The sequence below is a fragment of the Argentina silus genome (assembly GCF_951799395.1).
Source record: "Argentina silus genome assembly, chromosome: 8".
NCBI lineage: Eukaryota > Metazoa > Chordata > Actinopteri > Argentiniformes > Argentinidae > Argentina > Argentina silus.
Window position 1 is genome coordinate 13,369,086 of NC_139662.1, and position 27,374 is coordinate 13,396,459.

Sequence of the window (27,374 nt, forward strand, 5' to 3'; positions counted from 1 at the left end):
GTACAACATAGATTGTATAATCAAAAAGCAGACAGAAATATGAAGTTTTTCTTCCCACTATGTTTTCAATGTTTGTTCATGGTATACATTTGAATGCAATTTTGGAAATGAGCAGTTGTGTTCATTTGGGGTTTGACCACAATGATATAGACCTTGGGCAAAAAGTATCCACCGAGTATGCCAAGGACGCTGGACAGTATGGCAAACACATGCATGGCCATGGCAAAATGGCCCCTGCTGATAAAATAGACTGTGAAAAAGCTGATCCAGGAGAACCCATAGATCATGAGGCTCAAGGTAACACACTTGGCCTCGTTGTAGTTGGCCGGGAGATCTTTCCCCATGTAACTGAAAGAGAAGCAGAGTGCAGTAAGCAGAGAGATATAGGCTAGCTCCAGCATTGCCCCGAGAGAGAGAGTATTACTACAATCGATGACAATACTGTCATAGTAGAAGTCCAGGTCCTGGGAGGGCTGGGGGGGGTTTATGGCCACGCGGATCACAGAGATGAAGAACACCGTCACCGACACAATGAGGATAGTCAACTCAGGCCCGTGGTTCTTGGCCCATTTGTCATAGGCAGGGGGCAGCTTGGAGGATAGCTTAAAGATACAGACCACCTGGAAGGAGCGCATGGTGACACAGGCTAGACACACAGTGAAGCTAAAGACATAGAGAGGCTGCTTGAGGAGGCAGGCTAGCTGAGAAGGATGCCCGAAGTGGCAGAGTGCACTGGCAGCTGCTGTGGTCAGGGCTGACAACATCAGCAGGCAGGTGCGCCCACCAGCTGACTTGGCGACAGGGGTTTCCAAGTGGAGCAGGAAGACGAGCCCAGAGCCCAGAGTCATGAGCAGGGTCAGGGTCAAGAGGAAGAGCAGGGCGATAGATAGAGGGGCGTCCCAGGCCAGTAACAAAACGGTCCGGTCCTGGCATGCCTCACTCAGCGGAGGAGCCCACTCATGTCGCTGACAGGGCTGGCACGAGGTGGATCCTAATGAGGTAGACCATAGCATTACAGTTGGGATCAATTTGCTTTTAATGAATGATTGAGATTGAATACAGGTAATAAAGGTACACTAATGAAGTAAAGTTGCTAATGTTTCATCTAAAATATGAGTGAAGACTTTGATATCATATCAATAAATGTCATTAAATCAGACAATCCTTAATGTAGGCTAATACATTTTGGCAAAATAAGCTGTTGCCCTTTTGTCCAAAGAGTTTTTTTTTTTCAAATTCAATTTAATTTCTATACATAATTTCTGACTATTTAGGGGACCTCTTTTTGGCTCAAGAGCCCCCCTAGTGAAACTCTTCCATACTGTAACTTTAAGTTAAGGCATAAAGTAATAGCACTATATATGAATTCAAATGCTATGGGAACACATCCCTGTGACGTTATCTCTGTATTCAGGGGTATAAATCTCACCAGTCTTGTTGAGGAAGGTAGCAGCAGGACAGGCCAGGCAATCAAAGCAGCACTTGTGTTGTCCTATCTGCAGCTTCCTGTGACCTGTAGGGCATTCTGGGGAGCATACTGATGGAGGCACCTTGATAGAACAGAAATAGAAATCACCAGAGTACAAATTAAGAAAAAGCTATCATAAACCAATGGTGAAGACCACCTTTGAATACAGAAACAGTTTGAACCATGGAACATTAAACAACAGCAAGAGCAATAATGTGGCTCCAATCTATTAATCCTGCCAGCAATATGTGTGCAGTTTTGTTGTTGATATTCTTTTGTTGCCAAACTCCATAATTGTAATGCTGCATTCGCTCTCATGACAAATGTTACATGCTACTATGTAAACACAGCAATACTTACGGTTCCCATGCTGCCTATGCTTGGCCACTCAATCTGCGCAGGGTCCACTTTCAGGTCAGTGGGATCTGGAGTGAAAGACCCCACTTCTCGGAGAGACCAGACCGCCCCCCTCCACACCCAGGTCACAATGTCATATCCCGTGGGCGGGTCTCCATTCTCATCAAAGTACATAAAGGTATTCCCAACAGAGAAGTTCACCTGCTTTAACCATTGCAGGAGCTGAGGGACAGAGCATAGAGGGAGAGCATGCATATACTGTGCACGGGCCCACTTAAACAGAACATTGAAAACGTTAATATGGTAGATTATTTATACTGAGAAATATGTGCATATCCTTCTAAACAACCAAAACGTAAAAATTGTATGCAAAGGCCAATGCACGATCGCAACTCCATATTTTGAAATGTTTTCAAATTTTAGAGACCGAAACTACATTGTTCAATGTTCCATTTCTCCCACTAAATTTGATCAATTTAGCATGGTATTTAGAGCTTTTTAAAAGCTGAATTTTGCTCCTTTAAAGGTACGTCTATCAGATCATATCATTATAAAAAGCGGACCACCAACACAAATGTTTTCACAGATAGCCAGGCTTTTTGACAAACAGAACTATAATACACTCACCTGCCAAGGCTGGACTTCAGTCTTTCGGCAGTCACCAGAATCACAACCCAGTGCCAGATGCAGAGCGTGGGCCACAGCATACACAGCTTTGTACACATTAAAAGAAGACGTGGTGTCATAACTATCCATGAAAAAGTTCTGTGCTGCTAAGCTAAAGAGGTTAGTATTTTGTAAACATGTCACAGTCATGGTGTCATTTGAAAGCAGGGAGGCATCATTCATTTGCTTTGAAACCTGAACTGCCTGGTTTTCAAACTCTTTAAAACCAGATATGTCAGCGTTTTTGATGGATATTCCCAGGACGGTCCCGATGGTGTGAATCCCTGGTATCTCATACACAGAACTGGCCACAGACCAGTCTTCTGATCCTATCCACACCTTCCCTGTTACATTCTGCTCAATGACAGAAGGGAAAAACTCAGTGACTGCTGTTCTACTGCAAAACACAACAATGGTGTTGACTTTGGTCTTCAGGATGCTCTGGACAATGTCTCTCATGGTCTGGGTGGTGGTGGGGGTGAGTGTGGGGATGACACCCTGGTAGGCGATGCAGATGTCATGGTGGGGCGCCTGTTGGGACAGACTCTTCATCCCCTGGAGGCCGTAGTCGTTGTCACTCCCCAGTAAGGCAATCCAGGTCCACTTGAAGTGGACCAGCAGCTCAATCATGGCCGTCACCTGGTTCTTGTCACTGGGGATGGTGCGAAAGAACGCTGGGTAGTGATACTTGTTGCTCAGCAACTCGTTGGACGCCTCATAGGATATCTGAGAGTTTGAATAAGAACACAGGAAGCCCCACTCAGGAGAAATGGCCGTACCCAAAATGTCAAGGTTGATTCGTCAAACATTCATATAACACTGACATATAACACATACGTACAATTGTGAAGTCCGCTTAGGTTAGACCACACAGAGAAAAAATGACTTTGGTGTAAGGTGTATGCTCGACTACTCAACTGTGTCTCATAGAGAGTCCGAGAACGTATCATGGACAATTATGCACCTGACACATTCTTCTTCACCTTCACCATTGACAATTTTGTAAAAAAAAAACTAAAAAAAACAAAGGGAAGAGTAAACGAGGAGAAAGATAAGATCAATTCATTTGTACCTGTGGAACTAGATAGGAGCCCAGCACAGCAGCAGGCGTGAAAGCGTAGCGGCTTCTGTCAGGCCCGATCACTGCCACTGCCTTGGGGGCCCGACCTACACTGTTACTAGAAGGTTCCTGATACAGTGGAGGCAACACGTCCAGAGTGGCCAGTAAACTGGCCTTTAAAGAGCAGGTGTCATACACCTGGTAACCCAATGTAACTCCTGGTAGAAGCCGCTTGTCTTTTGTGCCGTTGTTGATTTCTTCCACTGCGAATCTCATGGCTTGCGTCAAATGATATCCATGTTCATTGACAGAGCCTCTGAGTTGGAAAAAAAATGGTTAGGTATGATTATTATAAACTAAACGCCAGGCAGTGGGTAGCCTGAACTATGGTAGAAAACCGTGACTAAACTATGATTTGTTTGTGAAGACACATCACCATTAGTCATAAGGTTCCATTACACAAAATAAACATAAACAACAGTAAATGACTTAATTCAATTCGTAATACATTTCTGATACTCAATTGAACCAAAGCTGCAAATTAATTGTCAGCTAGTCCATAGTTTCTCCAAAAAGACTTACTCTTTACAGTCTCCCAGGTCTGGTAGGGAGGAGCCGAATTGTGGAGAGTTGTGGAGAGGAAAGAGCCCGGAGATGGCGTAGTCCCCTGAGAGCTGCAGACCGGTTCCCTGGGTCAACTCAAAGCTAGCCAGGACCAGCAACAACCAGGCCAGGGACACACACACACTGCCACAAACACCCATACTTCAACCTCAACAATGCTCAGCTCTGATCTGAAACAAGACACATTATACTTCGCCTTTTTCTTCTTCAGGGTTTATGGATAAAAGGTAAAAGGGATATGTGCATGGTTTTGCATCTTTCCTCGTGATGATGTTTGAGCAAGGCATATTTGCATGTAGAGATTTGCCTCCCATTGAAATTGGCTACATATGTTTACTAGCCCATGAAAAAGTAGACCGGTGTGCCAACACAACTCACAGTAAAGTGATGATGGAATTAACTGACATTCAACTGTAGCTTCATTGCAGGATTGGACATCTGTTATTCTCACGGTCCTGCTGTTCATTAACTTGCCAGTAACATTCTCTGTGCACAACTTAAAGGGCCATCAACAAAACATAAACAATGGAGCAAATGCACTTTAACATGCAAATAGCACTTAGCACTTACTTACACAGTGCCCTGCGTAAGTAATGGGACAGTGAAACATTTTCTCTTCTTTTGGCTCTACACTCCAAAAGTTTGCATTTGAAATCAGTTACTGTGAGGTTGAGGTAGAGATTCTCAGCTTCTATCTGATGGTATTTGTGTACAGATTGGTTTCACCATTGAGAAATTACAACACTTTTTATTCATACTCCCCCTATTTCAGGGTACCCAAAAGTAATGGGACAATTGGCTTGACAGGTGTTTCATTTGTGCAGACATAATAGAGGACTAAAGCAGTGTGAATGAAAGTCAAGGAAGCCATTATTATCTTAAAAAATCAGAAAAGAAACGATTAGAAACATAGCCAAAACCTTAGGCTTGCCCAAATCAACAGTTTGGAACATCATTAAAAAAAAAAAGCACTGGTGAGCTCAACAATCACAAACAGGCTGGTAGGCCAAGGAAGACTTCTACAGTGGATGACCGAAGAATGCTCACCATAATTAAGTATTAAAATCAAGTATAACCAAATGCTTTCAAATTCATAGGATGGCGCTTCATCATACAGTAAGATAATGACCCAAAACATACCATAGCAACTAGGGAGTTTTTCAGGACAAAAAAGTGTAAATTTCTTGCCTGACAAAGTCAATCATCAGATTTAAATCCTATTTAACATGCATTTCATTTCCTGATGATAAGATTTAGATTTAAAAAAATACCTAAAAACAACAAAAACAACTGAAGATGGCTACAGTAGCATCACCAGAGAAAACACAAGTGTCTGGTGGGGTCAATGGGTCGCAGACGTCAGGCAGTTATTGCATGCAAAGGATTGTCGACCAAATACTAAACATGAGTGCTTAATTTGGACATTTGATACATTGTCCCGTAACCTTTGGGTACCCTGAAACAAGGGGACTATGCATAAAAAGTAGTAATTTCTGAATGGTGAAATCAATATGTACACAAATAAGATGAGAATCGCTACTTAACCTCATAGTAATTGTTTTGAATTTGAATTGATTTGAATTGATTTTGAATTTGAATTGATTTCAATTCAATCCAAACATGTAGAGCCAAAAGAAGAAAAAATACTTCACTGTCATTACTTACGCAGGACCTTTTATCTGTGCTCAACGAATGACATTTCAAAAGAGCAGACAATAAGACAAGACGATAATACAGTTGTTCTAGTCTAATTATAGTAGAAGTCACATCCATCATTAGCGGGGGGATATGGCGTTATTTGAAAATATTAAAAATACTTTCAGTCAGTCCAACATGGTGCATAAGCCAGGTGTCCAGGCCAGAATAGAGACCCAGCAGCTTTTTGTTTACCTCTCAACCTTTAACCAACACTATACAGGTCTGAGCACAGAATTTGGAAATGTCAGAATTACACCACATTGGTTGGGCTGAATTTCCCTTTTCTGTCCATCAGGAAACTAAATAATGATATATGAGGCTCACATTGTGCCCCATGTGCAAACACACCGTGACCACTGACATCACATTTGCCTCATAATCACAAACACCTGCACTCTCCACACCAGACCACACTTTTGCCCTTGTTCAAACATCCCTTCTACACATTTGTTAACCTCAGTATTAGAGGCAAATTCAATGTAAAGTAAAAGCATTGTACAAGCCTGGCTTTTTCACAGAAAACATTTGCATAATGATGTATTCCATTGAAGAGGGGCAGCAAATGCTTTGACTTATTCTTTAACTTTGATTGTGTGTCATGTACTTTTTCATAGTTTCTGTTTATTGTCAATTGAAAACATACTGTACTGTAGGAGCTGTCAATGTATCTGCCCCAACCCTCAAGAAAAACACTTGAATGTATGATATATTTATATATATAAATATATAAATTTGATTGACACAATTTTCTACATCACCAAAATTGATAATTCAAGGTGCTGTATGTATATTTTTGACCCAGCAGATTTTGTCACATTTTCAGAAGACCCATAATAAATTCATAAAAGAACCAAACTATATATATATATATATATATATATATATATATATATATATATATATGTTATTATTTTACATGTTGATACATATATGTTATTATTTTATTTTTTTACAATATTTTTTTTATTTTTTTACAATAAGCAAGTGAGCATGTTGAAATAAAAAGCTGTCATTTTTATTCCATCACATGTAAATATATCGTCATACAATACATTTGCAAGCATCTGCATTCAGCTGCATTCTACACATGAAATACAAACATGAAACTTGCACCCAGCCAGCAAAATCCCAGGCACATGGCTGTTGGCTGTTCAAAGAGAGATTATTAAGATAATAAAAGCCTGACAGTAGAAGAACAATGGTCTCTATTTTCATCAATTGATTAAATAATAGTACAACATTTCTCCATAGTGAAAGTCATTTTCCACATTTCATCACTATGAATCCGCATTTTATTGTTTTTTCAATGATTGAGCACATAGAAAGGATTATGAAATAGACAAACACTAATAACAGGTGTGTATCATAAATTATAAGTATTAGTGCAATAAGAATATGGTGCTGTACAATAAGCAAAAATAGGGCAAATGTAATAAGACAACCTATATAGAATCGGCATATCTGTAGGCACATGGATATTACTTTTTAAATTATCAAGTTTTGTCATTTCTACCCTCCAAATACTGAGTGACACCGTCACTGTGATTCCTTATGTGGTAAGAATGAGGAGGCATCTGACAAAGGCAAAGTTGACTAGTTTGCACCTGCTCATTTCAGAGGGCATTAACACTGTACTGTAGGTACTGTAGAGGAAAAGGTTAAAGAAAAATAGATTAATTGATAGAAAGATGTCAGTTTTGATGGGGTTTTTTTCAAAATGGATGCAAATCTGCACTGGAGTGAAGGCTTACTATACAGCCTCTGTCCCCAAGTCTTTATATTAACAAGGTCTGATAATTGCCCAGCGATAAGAAGGGAACAAACAGTGAGAATAATCAAGGTGAGTCTGTAAACAAGGCTAGGTTATTGCATACTGTAATCAAACACAGTGCTATCCGTCATGTGGTATCGGTGACCTGCAGGATTGGGGTGAATTCTGTCTCCGATCCCTCAATTCAGGAAGTGAACTGAAATTCCAACTCAATACTTGAAACAATGTCATTTATTTTAAATAAACTGAAAAATCAAATAAAAGCCAATTTCCTATTATTTTTTCTTTGAAACATTTAAACATACCTACAGAAGGTCTATCAGTAACAAGACAAAAATAAAAAATAAAGTTGATCCTTTGACACACACATGCCCCCCCCCCCACACATGCACAACCCCCCCATGTTCCCAATTCTTGAATTGGAGTTACAATACACTTCCTGAATTGATGGAATCAAATTAATTTTAATTGATCTTAACCCTGGTATTCAGGCATGGGAGCATAGCTGGACACGAGTCATGTGTTGTACATGCAAACGTACTGGGTGTCTAAGGCAACTTCAGAGAGATCTGGAATTTGATGTCAGTGTATTAAGACACTGTATTGCCCTGTTTGCAAAATCAATATTCCCTGTATCCAAGGTGTCACTAGGTTTTCAATACACCAGGGCTCAGGCCACCCTGATTTTGACGGCCAATATGAACACACTGAGCAGTGAGAAGCAACATAGTCCTGTTATTGTTTAGCTGCCTACCTGCCACTCTTATATCTACTTTAAAGGCCACCACTTATTTGTTTACTGATACGATATTGATAACTTTAAATATTGACACTTTAAAAGCTGCTAATCAGAGATTAGAGATTCTGGGTGCCAAGATTAATAAGGTTCTTATTTTACTTGATTTCCACGCAAACGCGGCCCCTTGATAAAGGTCTGATTGAAATTAACATAGTCAAGTAAACAAGGACATTTCCCAGAAATCTGTCAGAGAGCACTTCAAGAACTTAACTCAGCTCGCTTCGTGCACCGAGAAGGTGGAGTTCCCGTACTTGATAAGCAAACGCAAGTGCACCTTTTGACACCACCATGACCATTTAAGGTGGTGAAAACTCGAGATAGAGAGTGTGCTGATGGCATCTTCTGTTACTTGTCACTTAGTAGTCTTCAGGTGTCGTTGTGTGTATTAGGCTTACTATTGGCAGATAAGGGGGACTAGTTAAATTGGCTACAAATGTTTTGCATCACAGCTATCGGGATGTCCCCAGTATGGCATATACAGTAGGTATGCTGACCATAGTTGTTGTAGATCTAGCTCTTTGCGCACTTCACATCGAAAACAAAACTGTGTGTTCACATGTCCATTATGGCAAGTTATATCACACAATATGGAATATTACAGTACAGCACAAATTGATTTATTCTCATCATTCGTTGACCATCAAAAACAGTCAGGCAAAGGGTGAGGCACCAATACTTATCATGGGGATTTACCATCATTACTGGTCAGATCAACTGACACACTGCAGAAGGAGAAGGGTGGTGTTTCTCCATTGTCCCCACCGAGGTATAGGGTGGTGGAAGGAGCCAGGGGCAAGAGTGCCAGATGACCATCATCAGCTGACCTCAACTTCTACCTCCCCGTCCTTCTCCTGCTCATCCTGGATCTCGTCGCTGTTCCCTGAGTCACTGCTGGCCACGGAGTTGAATGACGGAGAGTTTCTGCAGCAAAGGGGAGTGACAAATCACCTGTTTAGAATCTGTCCTATCCCTCTTGAGACAGAGCCGTGATCTTAGACCATGGCATACCATAATACTTTAAGCCGCTCTGGAAAAGAGCATCTGCTAAATTACTAAAATGTAAAACATAAATAATAACTTATAATTCACTTATTATATTGATTTATTTATACTCACTGTAATACCTTATACTGTCATACTATGCACTGTCTACAACTTCATATTGCTTTTTTTTTGCACTATGCCACTATTTGCACTGGTTAGATGCAAAATTGCATTTTGTTGTCCCAGTACTTGTACTCTGTGCAATAACAATAAAGTTGAATCTAATTTAATCTAATCTAATACACAGGCATAAAATGGACTCTTATATGAGGTGGTTTTGTCATATCCAGAGAAAAGACTGACCTGCCAGTGCCCCCTGAGCCCTTAATTAGTCTCCTGCACGTCTCCATCTGCACATCCAGCCCTCTCTTCATACTGCACATCTCCATGTACTCATGTAGGTGTCTGCTCATGTCATTCTTGGCTGTGGCCAACTCCAGCTGAAAGGACAGAAAGACAGATACAATGAGAGAGTGAGAAGAGAGGTGGCAGATTGACATGGAAAGAGAGATGAAAAGGACGAGGAGAAAGAGAGACAGAGAGTGGAGGGGGAGAGGAGTGGTAGAGAAACAGAGAATGAAAGAGACAAGAGACAGAAAGAGGGAGGGAGGGTAGCAATGGAAGAGAGAGAGAGAGAGAGAGAGAGAGAGAGAGAGAGAGAGAGAGAGAAGGAGTTGGAGGAAGGGAGACGTTGGGAGAGAGAGCGGAACAGAAAGAGAGAGAGGGGGAGAGAGAGGGAGACAAAGGAGATGTGTGAGGGTGGGAGAGGAATAGAGAGAGAGACAAGGGGAAATGGTGACTGGGAAGACTACAGCTAAAGACTGCAGGAGTGAGTAACTAATACACAAGTGAGTCCCATCAGAACTTCTCCTCTTTACGTATGTTACCTCAATCTGCCCCATGGTCTTCTGGTACTCCTTTTCTCTGTTCTGGAAAAGGGACTCTGTCGCATCGATCAGGCTACCCAGACTGCCGTCCTGAGAGGCCTGAGAATAAACAACAGGTCCATTTTAAGTACTGTACATATCACAATATTGTTGGCCACTTTTTTGTCACAATTCCTTGTCACTTTGCCATGGGGAAGATTGTACTTACACTTACACTTGTACAACTATTGGGGTATGGGGGGAAAAGTGGAAAATGGCTAAGTATAGCACTGTAGAATAATGGGAAATATATTTTATTGATAAGGCCCAGAGCAATGATTGACTTCTCTACTAGTTCCATCCCCCAGCATGTCACTTTTTATGCCTTTATTCTGTGTGCAAATAAATAGATACATTTGGAAAACGTTCCAACAAAATCAGATTCACATGTACTTCATCTAGATGAGCAGTAGGGGGCAGCACTGACCTGTTCAGGGCCCTCCCCCTGCCCCTCAGCTGCACAGGCAGCTGCAGTGGCACCTCCACAGGGGATGTTGTAGTTGCTGAAGTCCTCCCAGAGCAGCAGAGTCTCCTCATTTTCTTCCCAGGCCAGGCTGTCGCAGTCATCGTCAAAGTCAAACGTCTCCCTCCTGGCAACAAAGGAATTATCTGAGCAAGTTCTGTACACAGGAGAGGAAGGGAGAGGGGGAGGACAGAGAGAAAGCAAAATAGGGTAGAGACAGGAGGGAGGGAGGGAGGGAGGGAGGGAGAGAGAGAGAGAGAGAGAGAGAGAGAGAGAGAGAGAGAGAGAGTGAGAGAGAGAGAGAGGGAGGGAGGGAGGGAGGGAAGGTAGAAATAGGGGGTGGGTCAAGAAAAATGGAGGGGAAACCAAACCAAGTAAACATTCGAAAAGGGCCACCAAATTAAGAGGACAGTGAAGAGGGGAAGAGAGAGAACAACAAACAGACAGACAAATGCTATTACACACAGGAACACACATAAACAATAGCCAATAGCCAATTATTGACTATTGAACAGGAAACAGACTGCATGGAGGGGAGGGAGATGTGACAGTCATATTAGGAAAAATGCATAAAATAAATAAGATAAAATGCAGTAGCCTACTTAGAACATTAGGAGGTTACAGCTACCTGTAGACCAAAGGATGCAAACCTAGCTGTTTGTGGTGCTGATGAGAGGCCTCTGTAACTTTCTCACTCATCATTATTAATGGTTTATTAATGGTGTGTGTCCCAGATCTTCCCTCATATGAAGGTATCCATTCAAATGTTGACCCTTTTAATTGTATTGGTTATTGTCAGTGTATGCTGGTATCTTTGGTAACACACACACACACACAAACACACACACACACACACACTCACACACACACACACACACACACACACACACACACACACACACACACACACACACACACTCTCTAATTTAGCTTCTTGCATCATTGTAGAGGCTTCAGACCTGGAACGTTGGAGGATCTTCCACGTGATCAAGGTACAGTCTGTCAAAGTGTTAAGTGTTGGGATGTGTATGGCTGAGAGTGGAGAGTCTTCGCAGACTGACAAGCCACCCCTCAATTAACTGGTAGATTTACAATATGTATTTGAGTGTATAAAAAGACTATGCGAGGGCCCATACTAAAGTTGGATATCTCTGCCACCCCAGGACATTGCTGAGGTGCAGAGGGAGTCAGACTTTGCATCCTCTAACCCTGAGGAGGTTCAGAAGAGGTCAGCTTCCTCCAAGACAACCAGTGACTGACTCAGGGTGGAAAACCATCCCTCCACACACTGGTAAGATTTGTATGTATGTATGAATGTGAGTATGTAAAAACAAAATGAGTTTTTTGATTGACTGTAGTTGTAGTAGCCTAGTAAGTTAAAAAGCCATGGGAGGGACCGTACTAACATTCCATATGTACCACCCCAGGATTCTGCTGAGGCGCTGAAGGAGTTGAACTCCAAACAGGAGTGAAGAAACATCCCTCAACACACTGGTAAGATTGTATTCCACTATAATTACAATAGCCTAGTTGGTTAAGATACTTTTGAGGGCCCATTGTAATGTTAAATACATTTTACCTTTGCTACTACAGGACACTGCTGGGAAGCAGAAAGAGTCGAAGTCTGGATTTTCCATCTCTGAGGAGATCCAAGAACATTCGACTTCCTCTGCTCCAAACAGTCACAGTGCCAGAAAAACACTCTCTGAGAGAAGCTATAAGTCCTCTCAGAGTGACCGTTCACCTCACAGTATACTGGTAAGATGTTTATCTACAGCAGTTTAAGTTCTTGGGCAAAAATGATGTGGGGGGGCCCTTACTAATATAACTCAACCACATGCGACACCAGGACACTAATGACATGCAGAAGAGGTCTGACTCTGCATCTTCTACTGTCAAGGAAGATAAAGAAAGGTCTACCTCCCCTGCTCCAACCAGTGACAGAGCAGAGAGCAGCTTAGAAAGGTCTACCTCCCCTGCTCCAACCAGTGACAGAGCAGAGAGCAGCTCATCCTCCAAGGGAAGTTTTAAGGTTACCAATATCCTGCCTTCCCCTTTTAAAAAGGTAAGAGAACCATCTTACTGTTCGTATGAATAATAAATAAATGTTGTCAAAAAAATAAGGTCTTAGCTGGCTATTCTCATAACTCCATCAACCCCTCCGACTCCCCTCCCAATTTGGTGTCTTACCTCAACCTTCACATACTGTATGAATATACACTTATCATGTTTGTCTTCTTTTTCTCACTCCCTCTTTCTATTTGTACACATAAGTAAAAATAGCTGATGACAAACCTTGTGTTTACAGGTGACTGTGTGCCTTGAGGCCAGCAGTGAGAAGCTGGACCTTGAGGAGGAGTCAGAGCTGGCTGTGGAGAAGGAGAGGGTAGCCAGAGCTGCTCTTCAGGCTTCTCTGGACCAGGAGCATTGTAGCAGCATGAGACTCCGACTTAAAGCCAACAAGATGGCCTCAGACTTGAAAGTGGAGAAGGGCAGGACCAAGAAGCTCCAGAGTGACCTCGTAGATGCTCTTTCCCACCAAAAGAGGACACCAGAGGACCACAAACAGCTGGTTGTGGAGAGAAGGGCCATGACCCAAGAGCTGCAGGAGCTTCAGTCAGCCATGGATGTGGAGAGGGCACATGGTGTCCAGCTGCAGGAGAGACTGGAGAAAGAGCTGGAACCAAACCAGGCCCTGAGCTTTAAATTGGAGATTATGCTCCGATTATCTTCTCCGATTACCACTCACTCATTGACAAGTATCAGGAGTTGATGGTGGAGCACCAAACGACTGTGTCTGGCCATCGAATTCTTCTACCTGAGCATCACAGTCTCCAAAACAAGCTTCAGGAGTTTCCGATGGAGCAGGACCTTAAGGAGATGAGCTCAACATTGGAGAGCGAGCACACAGACCTCCTCTCAGATCACTGTGCTCTCATTGAAGAATACCAGGAGCTGAACAATGAGCACAAAATCATTGTTTCTGAGCATCATCAGCTGTTGTCTGAGCACTACACCCTCCAGACACAGGTTGAGGAGCTCCAGAGTAAACAGCTGAATGAGAATAAGAGCCTCCAGAGTTTAGAGGCAGCAAACCAGGCTCTTAGCTCTCAGGTGGATTCTCTGCAAGCAAATGTCACAGCCAATGATGCTCTTCTGGCCTATCTGAGACACAGAGCTGACCAAATGGCCTCTGACCTGGCAGAGGAGAAGAGCAAGGCCGAAAAGCTCCAGGATGACGTAGAGGCTTTCCAATCTGACCAGAAGATGGCAGCAGAGGACAATAGCCGACTGGCTGTGGAACTGCAGGAGACCAAAGAGGTCTGTATGGAGCTGGAGGAGTTTTTGGCCATAGAGATGGCTGAAAATGAAAAACTAGCCAAACAAATGAGGGACTCAGATGAGCAGCTCCAAGAGACACTAGCCCTGGACGCAGAGTGCAAGCGCACAGAGAGGCTGGCTATGAAGAGTCAGATTCAGATGGAAAAGCTCAGAAAACCAGGGAGTGCTGCACTGAGCTAGAGGAGGCTCTGGCCAGAGAAATGGGAGAGTCGAACAAGCTCTCTAATCCAGATTTAGACCAGGGGTTAGATGAGCGGACCATCCAAGCTGATGTCACTTCCTCTCTACAGGCCGGGCCCATGCATTCTGATGGACTACTATCAGGCCATGGTCAAGGAACTGGAGGAAATCAACAACCAGCACCAAACCTTGATTGAAGAGCACAAAAGTGTGGTGTTCGAGCATCAACACTTGCTCTCTAAATACCAAAAACTCAGAACCATACTTCTGCTACATTATGGTATGCAGATGGCCCTTAGCTTCTATAAACTGCCCATAGAGCCGTGCAAGGCATTGGTCATCCCTGGGCGTTTACTGGACAGTGCATGAAGTTCCACTGCACACTGAAATGTGTCAGTGAAAGGGTAGAGGCAGCCACATTCAGGTTTGGGAGGCCATGCTTTACTGAGGAAGAGAAGCAGAAATTAAAAAAGGGGTTAACAATGAGCATGGGAAATGACTTGCTGGCTCTAATAAATCACCAGAAAAGACTAGTGGGCCTGGACAACAAAAGTATATTAGACTCAGTCACAGCTAACTGGTGAAAACATCACTGTCATAAATCATTATTCAGTGTAATTCAATTATCCATCCTTTGAAATAAAGCAATTCAAAGACCATCCGCTTCAATACTGTTTTTTTCCATCTTGAAGTATTTTTCTTTACATGTTGGGCGCTGACAAGATGTCACTGTCACTCAATAGTTTCAATGTTGTTTTGATAAGCATTCCGTATAAGAGAGTAGATTGACTCTGATTATACCATTTCTACCTAATATGGCCTGCAGTGCATTAAGTCCAGTGTTCAACCTCTACAACAGATTTTAGAAAAAGCTTTGTTTGGACCGAAACAGTGGTCTCCACTCAATGTCCTACTATATATCATGCAATCTCACTAACGATTTATCATGGCCATTTAGCACTATTTTAAAGCTAAATTCTACATACTGGACCTTTAAGACCACATATCCAAACCACTTTATTGCATCATAACGCAATACAAATGTTCACTCTGTTAGAAGGAACATACCCTAACAATAGATTAATTAACATTAATAGCTGAAAATGCTATTGGGTCCTTAAAGGGGCAATCTGGGATTCAAACAACAACAAAGCAATCACTCCGATACTTGCAAACAGCTAAGGGATGGGGCTGGAGAAATGTAACCATTTTCAAATTCACAGATGGAGCTATGGATGCAATGACTGACCATGTTTGAGATCAAAATCAGAGTTTTAACAATGTTTTGGAGCTATACAGTGTTTGTTTACAATTACATTGGTTACAATGTAAAACAAGCTTATATTTTTAGTTCTGACAGGGTAATGCTGCTTTCACATGAAACTATATTTGCCACCAATTCCTTGATCGAGACGCTGTAAGCACCACAGTTGAACAAAGCTATATTCTATTATACTGCTCAAGAATCAAAGTATGTACCAATCCCAGACTGCCCCTTTAATAGTGATCCTGGCAAAGATCCTGCATAGTAAACTGACTTTCATTTCCAGCAAAACATATTGCTCTCTGCTTGGGGTGGTTCAGTGCTGCGGACTTCAACGCACACAAATGCCTGTGTCAGCATCAGTTCGACATCAGCAACCAAATCATCTTTGATTTTGGGGGCAGTTACCACACAATTCAAAGAACATTGTAGCAGTAACATTTGCCACTCACAAAACAAGTACTAAGAAATGCTATCAAATTTGAAGAGAACAACATCTGATATACTGTATTCTATACAAAAAAAATTGAGAATTCCCCACTCACAGTTGGTTCAGCATGCGCTTCATCTCGTCAGTGATGTTGAATGACCCTGCGACTTCTTCCGCTTCCTCCTCATCCTCCCCACCAGGCTCTGAGTCCATTTCAGGGATCTTCTCCTCACACACACCCTTACGCTCCTTCCTCCGGCATGCTGTAGCCCCCTGAACACACGCAAACCCAGCAATCAGCTAAAGTATAAAATAGAAAACACCTCATAGACCTCTATGTGTGTGTATGTGTGTGTGTGTATGTATGTGTGTCTGTGTGTCTGTGTGAATATGTGTGTGAGAGAGACAAGTGAGTGTGTGTGAGGGACAAAACATTTGTGAATGAGTGTGCCTGTGTGTGTGTGTGTGTGTGTGCGCTTGTGCATGGAACATAGGCCTACCTGCTCTCACTTCAGATCAAATTCTCTACAGATCAGCGACACACACACAGCTGGAGTGCTTATGACGAGTCTAGACTGTGTTAGCCTAGACTACAGTCAGTGCTAGTGTAGCACCATGGTGTTCTGTACATTAAAAGGCTTGATACATAATACAATATAAATAGTTCTTACCTTGCTCATCTCTGGGGGTGCTCTGGAGGGGCTCACATGGAACATCTTGGTCATGTCCTCTGAGTTGCGTTGCTGTGCAACGTCACACATTTTGGCTGTGATGTCAATGCGTCTGCAGATGTCCATGTCCACCTTCATGGCCTTCTCTTGGATCGCGGTGTCTAAATCTGACATTTGCTACGAGAAGGATTTCATTGATTATGGTTATGGTCAGAGAAATACCATGTCATACTTTGAGAACTGTGTAATACCCTATTTTTTAATCAACATTATGTAAAAAAAAAAAAAAAAAAAAAAAAATACTGTTTTCTGAAGCAGGGTATCAACCTCGCAAAATATCCAAGCCAATCTTGCTAGTCCCAGATCTGTATGTTCAACAGTAGACTATTGTTGTCATGGATTTGTCTAAAGCACATACAGTACAGATCTGGGACCATGGTAGCGACTTGGATAATAAGAGGGGCTTCTTGCTTGATAATGAAGAAATGCGTTTGAAAGGGTTCAGATGTGATTCAGAGCTGCTACTTCAGTAGCTACTTGAGACCACAGTCTGAAGTGTGGGGCCCAGCTGTAGTTCATTAAAGAGCTAGCCAAAACCACAGAGCGTGGGAGAACAGTGAAAGCCTGTGTAGGCTGCAGGCCTTTCTCACCACACAGCAAGTCTGTCTATCTGCCTGTGTCTGTCTGGACAGCCAAAGGAATTTCCTGTACACTTTTTCCAGGGACTCAACGGGACCAATCGTTTCTCAATACTGTATTGAAGTTCAAATGTTCTTTGGCTTGAATGTCCACACCTTCCTGAGTGAAAGTATCATGGTCAGTGTGAGCTATGACAACAAGGTATAGTTAGCAGCATTTTAGCTGCCAGACTGTGCATATTACCTTGGTGGGTGGCTGCAGCATCAGCTTCTTAAGATATTAATATTATTTAAAAAATAATTATAAACACATAACACATACATGTGGTGTATTGAACCTCAAATTAAATCAATTATTTTGTAATGTTTCGTCGTATTTCCCCCCCATTAGATTCCTCTTGGTTTTAAAATGAATTGAAAAGTAATATTTCAATCCAAATCATTTTCTACCAGAATGCCCCGATATGATTGTCACTGCCATGACTTACATCTGTCATGAGGCTCTTGTAGACCACCAGCTCCCTCTTCAGTTTCTCCACTTTCTCAGAGAGCTCCTGCTGAACCATTTCAGACTCCTGGGTGCTCTGGGGAGGGCATGGCAGCAACATAAAGGCCTCATTTACTGTCCTACTTTATTGTAATAATAATAATAATAATAATAATAATAATAATAATAATAATAATAATAATACACTGAAAACTGAAACCTGAAATCCTTTGGAGTTTACTGTCGCATCATGAAGTACAACTGATCTGGCCACTAGGCTACAACTATAATGCTGTTATGGCACTCATTGCCTCTTGTATATAGAAAGTTTAATGTCACAGTTTGTGGGTACATTTCCAGCTACAGTATATGTACCCTATTTGGTCAAAAGCCCCACTCAGTGATTTTTGCACACACCGGGTCACCAACGAAATGTAAACAATGAAGCAATTTGATTTTCTAGAATTAGAACATATTACTGACAGTGGCTTTAATATTGTATGTTCTGGTTTAGGACCATGATGCTGTAGCGGGTACAGACAACTATATAATATAGGATACGTGGAATGGTTTTCCATTTCCTTGTCATGTGACCTCAGTCTTTGGGGGGATTATAAAAATAAAACATCCATAAAAATACACGCAGCCACACCCACCCCACCCAAAAAAATCGGTTTATGAAACAACACACAGATCTGGCATCTGGAGATAACAACTCCTAAATACAGTAGGTAGTTGACAAGCAGTCATGCACTGTACAATGCATAGTATTATATTAAAAAGTCAACAGGAAAGGCAGTAGCTACACATGCAGGATGTGACAGTATCGCAATTCCCCAGTGTTAGGTAAGCTAATCTGAAAATGTATTTGACTTCATGACCAATGACTTCACAAGGGAAGAAGTTGAACTACACTAAAGCTACCATTGAGAGAAATATAGTTTGTCAAACTAAAGCTACTTTGAAAAAATCACTACAAGAAAAGTTCACTACATCAAAACTACTTCATCCAACACACGACAGTCAGATAGTAAAAAAGTGACCAGTCCATGTGATGTGCACATGTGAAAAGTGTGTGAATGAAACACTCTGAAATAACTGAGAAAAAAATGGTGAGATGCAGCAAATAGGGAGACCGAAGGGAGTGAGGGAAGAAATAGTAGGGAAATTCTGTTTGATAAATCTGAGAGGGGGAGTGTGTAGGTAAGACGATTCAAGATGGTGAAGATGAGCTGTTACCTCCTGAAGGTTCTCCACCACGGCCTCCATCTCCTGCCGCCTGGACAACTCCTCCTCCCATCTGTAACACACACACACACACACACACACACACACAGACACACACAGACACACACACACACACACACACACACACACAGACACACACACACACACACACACACACACACACAAACACAAACACAAACACAAACACATACACAGATTTTAAATGTTTAACTGTAATGCATTACTTAAAAGAGATGAAAAGAAATGTATCAAGGGTCATACAGTACAGATGTCTAGACTTCTCAAAGCATTAACACTCTCTAAGCTATCTTGCCAGCTGCTTGACTTTTTTCTTTGGCAGGCTGCATGTACAGTCAAGTTGTGCACCAAGACAATCAAATATCAATACCAGTAAAGTTTGCAGTATGGGCTGGTATTTAACCGTTTTGTAGAAACACACACACACACACACACACACACACACACACACTGACCCTGTCACATCAGGGTCAACCCTCTATGAATGACAACGTGCCAGTTTTATGGCTGCAATGCAACACATTAAACCATGCCCATTGTGAACCCTGACCGTGTCTCGGACCGTTTTCATCACCATCGGAATCTATTGAAAAGCTGAGACAGATGCTACTTAAACTGCCTACATTCTCTACAATATCGGATAGCCTTTCACACGACACAAAGAGAGGAAAGTTCCATCTCAAGATGCATGGCTTTCACACATAACAACTTCACCATAGAATGTCGGGCATGAGAGGAATGAGCACAATCAAATATCAAACGTGTTTTGATATTGTTATTCCTTCAAAGGTGCAATTTGCAGCTTTGCCCTACTAGTGGCAACAAGAATTCAACAGCTGCATCCCAGACAGAATGACGAACAACACAAACCTTTTAGACCTTTTAGATCTCCAGACTATTGACAGGCTAGAATGCTATTTTCATGAAGCTAAATCCATTTGAAAGAGACAAAGACAGTAGGACAGCTAATCATCAGCCTTTTGGGTGATACACTAGCTTTCTTCCTAGTTCCTCATAATCACCATGGTAGCACAAGTAACCAACAAACCATGCTCAAATCATCCAACCAGAGGAGAGGGATAGTCTTTTGGGCCACTACTAGTTCAGCTCACTCAGCCATTTTCTTTGTTCTCGGTTGTCTGACTGAAACTCTCGCTCCAAAATGTCTACTTACGCACTGAGAACAGCCTTTCACTGTCAAGCCAGGTCGTAATTGGCCACTGCTTTGTTGCTCTGTAATTAACACAGGGCTTTTCCTCGTCTAGTCGGTAACAAACAGCCTTGGCTGAGGGCTCAGCAGACCACAGAGTGGATAGTGCTGTGTTTATACCCACTTCTGCAGGGAGGCCCAGAGCACTCTGCACAGACCCGGAGCAGGCAAGGGTATGGGCATCCCCTCTTCCACCTAAATGGACATGAATGTCATAATGATTGGCCACATATCTGGGTAATCAATCTTGGCCATGTCATGTCAGGCTTTAAAAGAGATGGTTTACCGTTTTCACACCAACATTAGTTTTTTTTTGTTTTGTTTTTTTTACATATTTCTTGTGTAGTTAATGTTATTTAGCTACTCCCAACAGCCTGCTAGTTCAACTTAGAATAGAAACACACAGAGTTGCTTCCTGATATCAGAAAGCATTCTCACAATGCACATATTTGTGTTGAGCATGTTCTGTCTGTGTCAATGATCTACAGTGTCAACAGTAGCTTATAGAAATTAGATTCTGGACAACAGCTTGTTAGCTTATAGACCTAGAGAGATATCATCCTTTATGGCGACCACATGCAAATAACATGACCGTTTATGATCCAATTGGCAATTATTACAGCAATTGGGAAAGTAAAAGTGAAAAGGGGTAGGCTGATAACAAAGGTAATTGCACTTTGACCAATGCAGATAGAAATGGAGGAAGCTGTTTGCATATATTTTAATATGGCACCAAATCAACCTTTGGTACTGTCATGACAATACCACTTTATGAAATGTTCTATTGTAATGCCAACTTTGGTGATGCCTACTTAACGGGATAGACAATTAATCTTGACATGGGCAGCTTTGTTCGATCAGGCGAAATGGGGAGCTTAAGACGGCAAATGAAAATAATATGATGCGCTAAAAAGGTTCACTGTTTGATGAATGTTTCAATATGTATTTACTCTTTTGACCTATTATTAACCTAATTATTCGGTGAATTAGGCTTCTTAGAATGCTGTTTTTAGAAACAAGGCTTGCAGGAGACAACAAGTAGCAATTATCTTTTATATCGTGGCTTTGGGAGATTTTAAACGAGCCAACAGTTTCTTGCTGGAGAAAATGTTGTGAATGTGTGCTGTCTGTTCCTTTCACGTCCGTCAACAGATTTTGGGTGGTCAGTCATATTCTTGGTCTAAATCAGGCCACTGATTCTCAAAGGAATAAAAAGAGAACTTTGGGAACTGGAGCAAAGAGATGGTATGTCAGCGTCAAGGAGGTAGTTACAAAGTTAATTTAATTTGGCCATACAAAGTTAAATTGTTGTTTAACAGATGCCCTACTTAACATTTCTATAAACACAAAAACAAAAACAAACCTCCATTCATCCATCTATGCCATCCACTTTCATCTATGCATCCATCCATTCACACTTCTTACTGTCTTTTACCCATCCATCTTTTAAATCAATCCATCATCAATCCAATCAATCCATGTTTTCTTCTTTTAACTCTATATTCCAAAGGTTTGGATTGAAAATCATACATTACCATTCAGTTAAAGTATAGATTCCCAGATTTGAGGGTATTTGTGTACATATTGGTTTCACCATTTAGAAATGACAAAACTTTGTATACATAATTCCCTGATTTCACGGTTCCAGAAGTATTGGAAAATTGGCTTGGCAGGTGTCACATCATTTGTGCAGGCATAAGAGAGCTGTCAATGTCTAGCACCATGTCTGTCAATATGAGCACCAAAGAGGTGTCACTAAATGTCAAAGAAGCCATTATGAAAACATCTAAATAGAAAAATCTATCAGAAAAAAAAGAACAAAAAGCTGAGAATCTCTACTTTAACTGCATAGTAATTGTTTGATTTCAAATCCAAACTATTGGCGTATACATTAGAGCTAAAAGAAGACAAAATGCTACCTGTTTCCAATACTGTAGCTGCTGATGGTAGCAGCAGAATGTATTCTGAAGTGTAAACATCTTGTCTGCTCGAGTGCAAGAAAATGTCTCCAAATTCATTGGATGGCGCTTCATCATACAGTAAATCACCCCAAACATACTGCCATAGCAACTAGGGAGTTTTTCAGGGCCAAAAAGTGGAAAGTTCTTGACTGGCCAAGTCAATTTTAAGATTTAAATCCAATTGAACATGCATTTCATTTCTGAAACATAACATTTTAGGCAAAAAGACCTAAAAACAAACAACTGAAGATGGCTGCAGTACAGGCCTGGCAGAGCATCACCAGAGAAGATACCCAGTGTCTGGTTGGATCAGTGGATCACAGACTTCAGGTTGTTATTGCATGCAAAGGATATGTGACCAAATACTAAACCTGAGTGCTTCATTTGGAAATAATATTAATCTGTCCCAATATTTTGGTGCTATGAGTATTGAATACAAATTAATACAAACTATGAATACAAATTGTTGTCATTCATGAATGGTGAAAACAATATGCACACAAATACATGTATATACTTTAACCTTATCATAATTGTTTGATTTCAAATCCAAACTTTTGGACTATAGACCCATATGAAGAACAAAATGCTTCACTGTCCAAATAATTATTGAGGGAAGTGCATATTATATTGAAACATTCCTCTACATATTAGATTTTGATGGAAAAATGCCAACCTTTGACATAACTCTTGGAGATTGGGTTGAACAAAGAGTGACAACAGCAAATGGTAATCAACTATACTGTATGTCTAAAGACAGAGAGACACATCTTTATTGGAGACACCACACGTTGCATGTACAACTCAAATACCAGTTCAACCGGGTTAAATTTAACTTTAAAAAAACAACAACAAAAAACATCTCTGGGATGAATATGATCAATCATCTTCGTGGATGGAACATGATATCCAGCATTCCACATGTAAGACAATTCTCTTGAAAGGCATTTCTCCTTGGACACAGCCAAAGGGAGACCACAGATGTGGGGCTAAATTAGGAAATAACAAAGTGCATCTCCCATCTCAGTCTGCAGGAGAGGGGGTTGGGAGCTACAATGCAGCCAGACACCAATCCCATTATGACTGAGGTCTCCATGCCAAGATGCAGTTCTGGCTAGACCGAACAACACAACACAACACACCCATCTCCTCTGGCCTCAACCACTGGATAAGGCATGTTTTGCAGGTTAGAATGGTGAAGGTCGCTCATAAGTGCATGACCTCAATATCGAGGCCATTTCCTGTAGAATGTGATACTAGATACCGCGTTTTTAAAAAGGCCGTCATCAGAACTGAGCATTTCTTGTCACCTATTGTATCAAGATGGGCCAATAAATTGTGTAAACATTTGTAACTGGTTTAATATAAGTAAATATTTACATGATAGCAAGCATAGCGTGAGCACACATATGTACAGTAAATGCCTGTGAATACACATACCTTGGTTATAAGTGTTAGTATGTCAGAGCCAATAATAAAGTAACTACTTGTCAGACTAGACATGTCAGACATGCTTTTGAGATTGTTACAAGTAGATCCCTCAGATCCTCTGTTAGCCTTTTAACTGTTCTTAAACTGAGAACAAAAGGCATGGAGAGGCAGTCTTTGATTATTATTGACCCTACCAGAGAATTTGAAGGATGCAAAAACTGCGGACATTGGAACAGAAAGTGTACCTTTTTAATCGTACTCGGCCCTAGGTAGAATGTTTACACTCATACCGTACCACGAGCTGGTCAACATCACAAGATCATCTGGAAAAGTGATACTTCGATCGTCCCGCTTCCAAGCTCTTTGAATGCCTGGATAAGAGGATCCATGGGGAGGTTGAATAGCAAGGGGGACATTGAGTCAATAACCATGTTTTTTCCCACATTGGCTGGGAACCTGGTCGCACAGTCCATGTAGGAGTTACAGATTAACCCCTACAAGTTCCATGACAAAGTCATTTTACCTATTGCAGATCATTTTCATCAGCTTTGGAGGTATGTTGTTGGTGATATAGGGTTTTAAATGATGGAGATGGAAAATGTAACTATATCAACTTTTGCCCTGTGTAAAGATAACTAGTACTACGATTGCCAACTACAGTGCCCTCCAAGTGTTGAAAAGAGGAAGCATTTTGTCTTCTTTTAGCTCTATACTCCAAAAGTAAATTGCTCTTGCTTTAATTCAATGTTTTCTTTTTTCCGATTGGCTTGACCATTTAGAAATCACAGCCCTTTTTATACATAGTCCCCCTATTTCAAGGCACCAAAAGTATTGGAAAATTGGCCTGATAGGTGTTTCTGGTCGGTCAGGCGTGTTCTGTCATATCATTTGTGCAGGCATAAGAGAGCTGTTAATGTCTGGTTTTAATTCTAGGCTTTACATTTGCCTTGCATTTCCTTCAGTCTGCTATTGGTGTCTGTCAACATGAGGACCAAAGAGATGTGAAAGTCAAGGAAGCCATTATGAGGCTGAAATATCAGAAAAATCTATCAGAAACATAGCCAAAACCTTATATTTACCAAAATCAACAGTTTGTAATATCATTTAAAAAGAAAGAAAGCCAAGTCAATCTTCAGATTTAAATCCAGTTGAATATGCATTTCACTTCCTGATGATAAGATTTTAGGCAAAAATACCTCAAAACAAACAATTGAAGATGGCTGCAGTACAGGCCAGGCAGAGCCAGTCAATGGGTCGCAGACTTCAGGCAGTTATTGTATGCAAAGGCTTGTTGATCATTACATTTTTACATTTATGGCATTTAGCATTACCCTAACCCTTTATCCGAAGCGAGTTACAACAAATACATTTGTTTAAGTAAGTGAATCATCTATGCATCAGTCAACATAAGATAAATTAATCAATGGATTTGAATTTTGGAGCCCTGATATAGGGACTAGCATGTTTTAAAAATGCTGTACTTTCTAAATGGTGAACCCAATCTGAAAAAAAAGACATTGAATTGAAGCTAGGAATCTCTACTTTGACCCCATAGTAATGTTTGATTTCAAATCCAAACTCTTGGAAGTAAAGAGCTAAAAGAAGACAAAATGCTTCCACGATCCAATACTTACGTAGGGCACTGTACATGGTCACCAAAATAATGCACATTGAAACAAGCTATTTCAATACATCTGTTTTTTGCATTACGTATCTTCCCATCGGATCGGGTGGGAACTGTTATCGGATCGGGTGGGAAAGTCTGTGACCTCAGAATATGAAATAGGCCTAGCGACGGGAACAGGTCCCATGAGGCTATGCAACACTATGCTTTGGCGATATAGCCTACTTGAAAGTGACTAAACTTACTTGTTTCTGTAGTCGTCTCTATCACGTTTGACTTTAGCCAGAACATTGTACAACGCTCGCAGTTCAGGAGTGATGGTGTCGATTTGAACTCCGACACCATCTGGGTGCATCCACGAAAACCCGGGGCTATGGACGGTCTCGAACCGCTCCCCGTACCTCCTACTGTGAGTGTAGCTCCATATGTTACCAGGTACCCGTGGCAGATGCAAGGAACCAGCCAAGGAGAGGTCCAAAGCGTTCGTTTGGGTTGCTTGTTCTCGGTTAAAGTAGGCTCGGGTGCGAGATTGCTCTAAGGCTTGCTGTAATTGAATTTCTAACAACTTGTTTCTGCGCTCTAATTCATGAACTTTCGCTAGGAAACAGCGAAATCGCAGGTTAAGCGTTTTCAAGACATTAATGTTGGAACCCAAATCGTTCCGTAGAAGAGCGCTACCACTAGTAGTCGCAGCAGAACCCGAACTTGGTGCCGAATCTTCGGCTTGGACCGTTGCGACACCAGGAGATGAAGCCTCAGAGAAAAACGATGGATTCATTATTTGAATTTTGAGCATAAATGACCAGAATAGTAAAACTCGATTTTGTATTCCAAAAGGTTTAACTGGTCAGTTGCAACCATTTTCTACCCACGCCCTTTCTTAAAGCCAGTCCTGATTCCACCGAATCCGTGATGATGTGATTCCTTCTTAACCCAATGCAGCTTCCAAGGCTGCCACCGTTGCTCTTATCGCACGATGTCACTGTAATCTCAGAGCAAGGTAGTGAAACTGTACGAAATAAAGATATCCGCCATGTCACCTTCATAATGGTCATAATGGTCTTGGTGAATTCATCTTCAACGAAAACGCTATAATTTACGCACAGGTTCTTCCTACGAGTTAGGTCATTTAAAGACAGTTTCTCATATAGTATTTGTCTTCCTTTTTTTCTGTTGTACAGAGCCGATTTGATAAGATTATTCCTGACGCTTTAACTGGTAAATTAGATAGTCAGTGTCGGTGATGCTGCCTGACTATAGTCCAGCCAGTTTAGAACACCCTCTCCGCCCTACGCCCCGCCTACACTCAATATGGCCAATCCCAAATCGACCCTAGCCGCGACTAAATCCTATACAAATAGAATGAGCTGCACATTGCAGGAATGGAACCTGAACTTGCTGTAATACCAGCATTAATGCTGCCTTCGGCAACTGTAGGAAACTCGGAGATACGAGTTACCGAGTGGGAAAGACACTCCCAAGTCGGAGTTCCACGTGGAAAACAAACAGACGCTGATTTCGACAGGAAATTGTAAAAAAGAAAAAAAAATGTCAACAGTAGCCTATTCATCATTCTGTACAATTTAAATTGTTTAACAATTTAATTGTTAAAAATCCCAATTGTATGTATAGTGTATGTATAGTAATGAATGCCTGAGATGGGAAAGTATATAATGGTATATAATATGTTCATTTTAAAAAAAAGATTTCAGACTCAAAATGTTTTCTATTTGTTGAATGACCCTCATAATTTGAGTGTGCAGGACCTAGGTCTACTTCAATATATCTTTATAGCCTACGGAATAAAATTAACACTAAACACTGCATGCGATGTAAAAGCTGTGGAAGGCAAATCATTTTGTCTAAGTATAATTGCATTTATTAATCATTTTGCATAACTATAGTTGCATACATTAAAGAACACAATGCAGAGTAATATGTATGCACAACCAAGGGTAGTCTGGGAGACATTCCTGTGTGGTTGGGTGCGGGGG

General features: G+C 41.3%; 2 protein-coding genes across 2 annotated transcripts in view; both read right to left on the bottom strand.

Moving 5' to 3' along the window:
* The window catches only part of tas1r1 (taste receptor, type 1, member 1), a gene marked incomplete at its 5' end in the record, with an annotated part of 4,784 nt that extends 469 nt beyond the window's left edge, over positions 1–4,315 (bottom strand). The window contains 6 exons of the mRNA XM_083676052.1: positions 1–991; positions 1,430–1,550; positions 1,829–2,047; positions 2,453–3,217; positions 3,564–3,867; positions 4,134–4,315. The exon at positions 1–991 is cut by the window's left edge and continues 469 nt beyond it. Coding sequence (XP_083532178.1) covers positions 66–991; positions 1,430–1,550; positions 1,829–2,047; positions 2,453–3,217; positions 3,564–3,867; positions 4,134–4,315 — 2,517 coding nt within the window. The 3' untranslated portion in view covers positions 1–65. The remainder of the gene's footprint in view (positions 992–1,429; positions 1,551–1,828; positions 2,048–2,452; positions 3,218–3,563; positions 3,868–4,133) is intronic.
* Positions 4,316–9,165: 4,850 nt separating this feature from the next.
* iffo2a (intermediate filament family orphan 2a) lies at positions 9,166–25,694 on the bottom strand. The gene is made up of 9 exons (XM_083674688.1): positions 25,626–25,694; positions 19,128–19,188; positions 17,890–17,985; positions 16,764–16,940; positions 16,208–16,365; positions 10,841–11,033; positions 10,375–10,473; positions 9,791–9,927; positions 9,166–9,364 (listed from the first exon to the last, which is right to left on the bottom strand). The coding sequence occupies exons 2-9, from the start codon at positions 19,155–19,157 to the stop codon at positions 9,259–9,261; spliced, it is 996 nt and encodes a 331-aa protein (XP_083530814.1). The 5' UTR covers positions 19,158–19,188; positions 25,626–25,694; the 3' UTR covers positions 9,166–9,258.
* Positions 25,695–27,374: the final 1,680 nt, after the last annotated feature.

Coding starts and splice junctions, on each gene's coding strand:
- iffo2a (XM_083674688.1), bottom strand. CDS start 19,157: ATGGAGGCCGTGGTGGAGAACCTTCAGGAG. Junction 17,986..19,127: donor TGGTGGAGAACCTTCAGGAG/GTAACAGCTCAT, acceptor TGCCCTCCCCAG/AGCACCCAGGAGTCTGAAAT. Junction 16,366..16,763: donor CACCCCCAGAGATGAGCAAG/GTAAGAACTATT, acceptor GCGTGTGTTCAG/GGGGCTACAGCATGCCGGAG.